Raw genomic sequence first — 8,841 nt, forward strand, 5'->3', positions numbered from 1 at the left:
TCTTTAGATATTAAAAATACAAATAACGAATTAGTAAGCATTAAATTAAAAGACCCTACAAAAGAGATAAATGTTCCAAATAAAATTCCCTATTCCGCAAGAGTTAGAGAAGAGTTCTCATTAGAATGTAGAGATCTTTTGGAAAAAGGAATTATAAGATTAAGTAAAAGTCCTCATGCGGCTCCAGCCTTTTATGTCGAAAACAATAATGAAATTAAAAGGGGAAAACGAAGAATGGTTATTAACTATAAGAAGATGAATGAAGCAACTATTGGTGATGCTCATAAACTTCGAAGAAAAGATTCTATTTTAGAAAAAATCAAAGGAGCAACTTGGTTTTCATCTCTTGATACAAAATCAGGATATTGGTAACTTCGTTTAGACGAAGAAACAAAGAAATTAACTGCTTTTACTTGCCCAACAAAAGAATCAACAAGTGTGTTGCTCTATGAATGGAATGTATTACCATTCGGATTAAAACAAGCCCCAGGTATTTATCAAAGATTTATGGAAGAAAATCTAAAAGAGATAAATGAATTTGTTTTAGTGTACATTGATGATATACTAGTTTTTACAAAACAAGATAAGGAAGATCATCTTCAAAAATTATTAATAGTTTTAGAAAGATGTAAAGAAAAAGGATTAGTTCTTAGCAAAAAGAAAGCAAGAATAGCAAAACAAGAAATAGAGTTTCTTGGATTAATTCTATCCATCCAAGAAAAGCTAAAACTTCAACCAAATGTTCTAGAAAAGGTAAATTTATTTCCTAATAAAATAGAAGATAGAAAACAATTACAAAAATTTTTTGGGGTGTATAAATTATATTTCTGATCAAGGATTTTTAAAGAATATAACAGAATACACTAAAAGCTTATTTCCAAAAATAAGTACTAAAAAAGAATGGAAATGGGATGAAAAAGATAGTATACAAATTCAAAGAATTAAAGAATTATGTAAAAAACTTCCAGAACTTTATATTCCAGAAGAAAATGACTACTTAATAGTAGAAACAGATGCCTCAGACATAACCTGATCAGGATGTCTAAAAGCTAAGAAAGCTATAAAAAGCTTGGAACAAGAAAAAGAATCACTAGATTCTAAATATTCCCCAAAGGAATTACTTTGCAGGTATATTTCAGGGACTTTTAGTCCAACAGAACAGAGATATACCACTCATGAAAAGGAAACTCTAGCAGCAATTAAATCTCTTAAGAAATGGAAAATTGATTTACTACCCAGAGAATTTACATTAAGGACAGATTCAAGTTACCTAACAGGTTTTATACGATATAATTTAAAAGTTGATTATAATCATGGACGATTGGGAAGATGGCAATTATTTTTGTTACAATATCCAATAAAAATTGAATATATTAAGGGTGACAAAAATGTTATTGCAGATACATTAACAAGAGAATAGAATTCGTCTACAACGCATTAGATCAAGAAATCCAGAAATACGAACAAGAACTCGAAAAATGCAAGCATTGCCAGCAAATAAGGACACAAATCCAATCCCTCAAGAGGCAAAGGAATCTTTCAGGGAATATGAAGCTCTCCATCCAGAGCAAACCCTAAAAAGAGTAGATAAATCTCCAATTCAAACCTAGAGAACATGGATAATAAGAAACATTCCTACAAGGGCTGAAATCAAGGAAAAGAAAAGGGTCTGTAGATCAAATCTCAGAGAAACCCTTAACATAGTCCTGAATTGGACTGAAGAAAAAAGAGGCAATTTTGGGATATTATTCTATTGCCAAAGAACAGCTAACAAAACTGGTTATATTTCCAGATGCTTTCCCATCGGATACCTATTAGTTTTTCCAGTATGGATTGATTGATACAATTTTAATTTTTAATGATCTAAAAATTATTAGTGAGTTTCCTGCAGGATTTGTTGATGCAGTAAAGAGATTTAAAAATATGATTGACAATGTAAATCCAAGGGATATATCCCTAAAATTTACAAACAGTCAACCTATTTTTAATGAAGAAGAAGAATGCTTGGTTCCAGTACACCAAGTAATATTCATGTCCGTCTTCCCAAGAAATTTTCAACCAGTTGATCAGATTCAAGACTTAACAATTTACAGTCATGAAGAAAGACTAGTCAGCACACTAGCAAGGATCTTCGAAAGAACTCAAAAGATAACAAGGGAATCTCACACAAGAATCAATTATAAAAGCAGAAATACTCTGCTTGTGTCCAGTAAAAGAAATGAAATTGAAGAAAGAGAGATGAGACTCTTGGTAGAGTTTGAATCTGCATTCTACAATCTATCCGGGCTCTTAGAAAAACTCCCTGAAGGGATAAAAAGGAATCTCTGCTATTTGATAAAAGACAAAGAAGACCACAAGTGCCAGCTATGTGACAGAGAAGATCACAAGTGCCAGCTATGTGCCTCAGAGTTATCTGAAGAAAGCAATAATGAAACGGAATCAACTCACATGATGAAAGAAGAGGACAATGCATCTGAGGGTCACATGATAAAAGAGGAGGATAACGCATCTGAAGCATCTCTCGACATTATTGCATAATGACGTAAGCGCTTAGGTCATAGAGCACCAACAATGTAGCTGGTGCAAGATAATAAACAATGACGTAAGCAATGACGTCATAAGAAGGGTAAGGATGTGAATTGTCCATCAAACCCAACTATTATAAATAGGTTGTTTAGGCAATTGTAGAAGGCATCAAACAATAGAAAGCAGGAGGCTAGGAGTACTCATATGCTAGGAGAGCAAGGAGGAAGCTGCCGAGGCGATTCTGTAGTCTGAAAAAAGAATTCCCTTAGGGAAAAAAATAGTTTTAAACTCCCCTCTGGAGTTAATATCTATAATCTCCCCTCTGGAGATAAAAACATCTTATGTAAAATATACTAAATAAAGGAAGTTTTTCTCCAGAAAGGTACGCCCTTATCCTAATCTCTTAGTTATGAATTATTTAGAAAGTTTAGAATTAACGGAAGAATCTGATTATTATAGATTATCTGCCTTATTAGATAATGAAAAACAGGCTGTTCTAAAAACAGAATTAAATCTCAAATCAAATTAAAATTTTAATAAACAAAATCTTTTAAAAGAAGTTTTTAATAGAAAAAATAAAATATACTATGGAAAAATTCAACTTGAAGCCCCTATAAAGATAAAATCCGCCAATGGAGAACTTGAAATAGCTTTGATAAATGATGAAGAATTGAGTAAACAGATTGAGAAAATTAAGGATCAACAAAAAAGATCTAAAATTGGATGAATTCATATTAGTACTATAAAAGTCTTAATTAAATCTACATATATGAAAGGAATTAATTCACCAATAAGCTTAACAATCTGTGATAAAAGAATTACTGATGACTCAATAGATCAAATAATTGGAATTGTTCATGGAAACTTGGCAAACGTAAATGTTAAATTCAATGCCCATCTTGGATACGCTATACATTTATCAACTGAAAATCTTGGAAGATCTATAAGCTTAGCTTATAAATTTCACAGAAAGAATCTAATGGAACAAGATGATGAACTATTTTCAATTACATATGCAATAAATTATGCTTTAACAAATAGCCATCATAGTATAATATTTAAAAACAGAGAAAAAATTTATGTCGATAAATTATTTCAGAAAATTGTAAAAACAAAAATACCAAAATATAAAGCTATTGAAAACCCAGTCCTATTACTAAAAGAACCATCAGGAAAATTAGTTTCATCGAATTTTCAAATAAGAGAATCCAAAATTAATAGCCCCTTAAGTTTATCTAAGTTAAAGATTAAAGAAGAAAATTCTGAAATAAAAAAACTAACAAAAAAGGTCAAAAAATTAAATGAAACCCTAAACACTAAATTATGACAATAAATAAAGAAGAAATATATGTAACTTATCAAGACAAGAAACAAGAGCTCTTTGAAAGAGAAAATCGTTTGAATTATTTACAGTTTTCTGAAATAAATCAAAGAGCATTTGAAGCCCTAAAAATAATCTATGACAAGTTGAAAAAAGAAGTTGAAGAGCTAGAGAAATTAATAGAATCTTTATAAAATAATGATGAATCAATGATAGAGTTTGCAGAAATTTTAAAATAAATAATGAAGCATAAAAAGATTGAAAAACCGGAAAATAAAATAAAAAGAAATAGGACGAGAAAATTAAAAGGTAAAATAAAGGAGTATAAAAGGGAATTAAACAATCTTCAGATTGAAATTGATGATCTTATAATAAAAAGGATAGAAATAAGAATAAATATAAACAAGTTGGAATTAAACTTAAAAAATTTATAAATGCCTGGAAAATCATATTATGACTTAAAAGAATTAAAGCTGTTAAAAGAAAAAATGGAGAATGAAATTGAAAAATTAAACAGATATTTAGAAACAGGAGAAAGTGTAGAAATAAAAGAAGTTTTGGAAGATTTGAGAAATTATATTAAAGAAAAAGACAAACAGATAAAAAATTTTATATACAATAATTCATGCAAAAAAGAATATGATAAATTAAAACAAGATTGAAAAGTTATGAATCAAAACATCAAAGACTAGTAATAACTGCAAGAGAAATAGTAGAAATGGTCAATACTTTTTATCAAAATCCTTTAAATAAAGCACCTATACAAATTATAAACTTATTCAAAGTAAAATATGAAGAATTAATAGAAATTTCGAAAAAGAAATTAAAAGAAAAGCCAGAAATTAAAAATTGGTATCAGAGCCAAGTTAACGATTAAGGGTAACACTTTTTCTTTAAGCAACACTTTTAGTGATACACTTTTAAATCAATAAAAAACAAAAATCTGTAAATCTGTACCAAAACACATCTGTACACTAGATGGACCCTTCTTTTAATTATATCACTCTAGGGTTTAAATAAGAAATAGTGTTATTATTCTTTGCTTAATACAAATGTGTAACTGAATAGAGAGGACAAAAAAAAGAGCACGTGCGGCCCACTTAAATATTCTTCCTCTCTCTTCTCCTCTCCCTCGACTTTCCCTTTCTGTCTTTTTTTTGAGTTAATAGTTAAATTCGTTTTTAAAACATCATTTATTCTTTAAATTAATTTTTAAAATGCTTTTTAATCATATTATTTCTTAAAAAATAAAATATTAGTCAAATTGGTCCTTTCATTAGTTAGATGATAACAGCATAATGACATGTCACATTAAGTACCACGTTGTACGATGACATGATAAGTTAATACCACGTGTCACAAGATGATTCATTGATGTATCAGGTCAGTAACACTTAACATGTCACGTGTCACTTAACGTGTAAAAAGTTATTTATAATCAAAATAATTCCTAAAAGTTTAGACGTAAATCATTTTCATCCTTAAAATTTTAAAAATTAATCAAATTAGTTCTTATATAATTTTTTTTATTTTTTCTTCATAATATTAAATATAAAGTATTTTTTATAGTACTAATTTTAATATTATTTTTTAGACCTTAATAAATAAAATTTTCTTTACATAAAATAATAAAAATAATTAAATTATTATAAAGTTATTTTGTCATTTGTATTTTAAAATTTATATTTTTAAATTGTAATTTTTATAGTGATATTTTTTTATTTAAACGAGTTTATCAAATTATTGTTGATTATATATTTAAAAATTTAATATTTTAAGTTTATAGTTTTTTAAAATAACTACTATATTTATTTAGTGATATATAAAAGATTAAAATATTTAAAATATACTATATTTATTTGGTAAAATTTAAAATATTGAAATTTTAGTTTTTTAATATTTTAAAATAACTACTATATTTATTTAGTGAGATATAAAAAATTAGAACATTTAAAATAATTACTATATTTATTTAATGAAATCCAAAATATTAAAACTATATTTTGGATTTCACTAAATAAATATAGTAGTTATTTTAAATGTTTTAATCTTTTATATTTCACTCTATAAATATAGTAGTTATTTTAAAAAAATATATTAAAATATTAAGATTCAACAAGTAATTCTACAAATTATTTTTTCTTATTGAGTTTTATTATATATATTAAATAATAATAAAAATTATAATTCACAAATGACAAAATAACTTTATAATAATTTAGTTATTTTTATTATTTTATGTAAAAAAAATTTTATTTATTAAGATTTAAAAAATAATATTAAAATTAGTAGTTTCAAAAATATTTCAAATTTAATATTATAAAGAAAAATAAAAAAAATTTATATAAGGACTAATTTTATTAATTTTTAAAATTTTAAGAATGAAAATGACGTCTAAACTTTTAGGTACTATTGATTATAAATAATTTTTTTACACGTCAAGTGACACGTGGCATGCTAGGTGTCACTAACTTGACACGTCAACCAATCATATTGTGACACGTAGCATTAACCTGCCACATCATCATGCCATGTGGCACTTAATGTGACACGTCATTAGCTGTTATCATCTAATTAACAGAAATACTAATTTGACTTACATTTTATCTTTTAAGTACTAATATGACTAAAAAAAAATTTTTGAGGACTAATTTGAAGAATGAGTGATCTTTTAGGGACGAATTTGACTAGTTTCTTTTCATTTCTTCTCAAAAACAAAATTTAAAATCCTCTCTTTTTTTTTTCTCTTTCCAACTACATTTTCTCATCTCTTTCTTATTTTTTTCTTTACAACCAATCACCTAATATCATCAAACTTACCTTCATTATCTTGTTTCCTTTTTTTTCTCTATTCTATCTCTATTTATTCAAAATCTCATTTTTTCAAAACCCCCTAAATCATGGGATTTCAACTTAATGAGTAAAGAAAGCATTCAACTTTTGAGTTTCGATTATTATTGAGATTTCAAGAATTGTAAAATTATTAGACATCAATTGATAACTCGGTAGCACGTTCAGAGTTGCTTCCGGTTCTTTAGAACCAAATTGTGATTGAATATTATATCTATAATTATTTTTAAGTGTATTATTATTAACATTTAAATTGAATCATTATTTTTAGAATTTAAAAATATTTGATTATTGTGACTTTTAAAAATTTGAAATAAATATTAATTTGTGAAAAATTTATAATTTTATAAGATTACACACGAGACGATATTTATATATTTTTGTAAAGCATACATGTTTTTTTACTAACTTTATTAAATTTTAATTAAATTTTAGTATGCATTCTTATATATATTTAATTTATTATGAAATTTAGTAATATATTATCAGTATTAGAGTTATAAATGATTTGGTTTGGGAGACTTTGACTAGAAAACCGTAATTAACGGTAGTATGGCATTAACTTAGATGCATCTAACTCAGACCTCAACTAGCAAAGGCATTGCTAGTCCAACGTGTAGGCCACACATTGGATTTGTTATACCGTCCGGACACACTAGAAAAAAGGACTACCTTTAGAGGTGAAGCCGCCCTAAGTGTGTAATATTCGATTTGATTTGACTTCTGAAATAAGAATTCCCATTTCAGTTCATCCGCTTAACTATATATATCTATTTGTTTGCATAATTAATTAGTATGAATTTTTTATCTCTAAAAAGAAATGTAACTTTTAAGATAAAATTTGTATTGTCTCGGGTGGATTATAGATATAACGTTTGCTCGTTGAGTTGCAAAACTCATCCTAATATATTCCTATATTTTTCAGATACAAGTGTCATTCCAGGTTTTATTCCACCTGTCCCACAGTAGATCTTAATCATTTCGGTAAGCCCTTCTTCTTTTCAAGGGCTATGTGATATGTAATGAAATTTTTATGCAAAAACCTAAAGTTTTTCAATGCTCCATATATCACAGACAGAGTCCTCATGTTATGTTATTTTAAATTTCGAACTGTTTACATAATAATTATGACTTGATTATGTAAAACGTATGGATTTAACTATATATTTAATTATCAACTTAATATGTATGATGCGACTTTTGACATGTTGAATTATAGATATGATTGAAATATGTTGTTGTTGTCGTCTTTGAAAATGAATGTTTTCTATTGATATAGGAAGATAATATTTATATTGGTAATATTTTAAAAATAAAAAAGATTTTGTCCGTTTTTCTAAAAATTAGATTGTTTGCCTTACCGAGAGACTTGTTCCTTAAGCGCTGCCAGTCACGACTTGGTTCGGGTCATGACAACCGAATTTTTTGTCCATCATATTTTCACTGCATCTTGCATCAATAATTATCATCTAAAAAATTTTTTATCCGTAATGATAAAGACAATGCAACTTGTAAAATTTTAACCAATAACTGTGTTTAAGCTATTTGTTAAAAATTTAACCAATAAGGAAGTTTTTTTTTTATTGAAAATAAAAAAATAATTTAATGTTTTCAAAGTACATTTATTTAAAAAAAACTTTTGTTTATTCTTTTTATTTACATCATTTATGCTCGTTACATATATATTAATATCCTTCTCTAAAAGGATTTTAATCTATACATTTTCAATACTAAATAAGAAATGAGATTCACATATATGAAATGAGACTCACACTATGCATATCAAACTCATTTTATTGGACTTAAATACTTAATTATTAAGTTGCAACCTAATAACAAAAAAGCAAGCATGATTTTGAGTTGTCACAAGAAAACATCATCTATGTCGTAATCCTGGCCAGCATGATTAGCCTGAATTTGATGCATACCATTCTTGAAAAGAAAGAGAGCACAAGCCTCCATTTGGGTATCCATCTTCCCTCTAATCTTAGAAACAAGTCTCTTAGTATAATCCAAAGTTAGCTTCACAGGTCCTTCAACTTCAACACACAATCCAATCCTCTTGTTGTTGGTTATCTTCATTCTCACATTGAAAGTCAACTCATCATCAACCACAAAAGCATGCTTAACCTTCACCATTTCCA

General features: G+C 27.0%; 1 protein-coding gene across 1 annotated transcript in view; it reads right to left on the bottom strand.

The window, feature by feature from the left end:
• Nucleotides 1–8,512: 8,512 nt before the first annotated feature.
• The window catches only part of LOC127746802 (uncharacterized), a 930-nt gene continuing 601 nt past the window's right edge, over nt 8,513–8,841 (bottom strand). Inside the window, exon 1 of the mRNA XM_052261203.1 lies at nt 8,513–8,841. This exon is cut by the window's right edge and continues 601 nt beyond it. Coding sequence (XP_052117163.1) covers nt 8,561–8,841 — 281 coding nt within the window. The 3' untranslated portion in view covers nt 8,513–8,560.

The sequence above is a fragment of the Arachis duranensis genome, chromosome 4 (assembly GCF_000817695.3).
Source record: "Arachis duranensis cultivar V14167 chromosome 4, aradu.V14167.gnm2.J7QH, whole genome shotgun sequence".
Taxonomy (NCBI): domain Eukaryota; kingdom Viridiplantae; phylum Streptophyta; class Magnoliopsida; order Fabales; family Fabaceae; genus Arachis; species Arachis duranensis.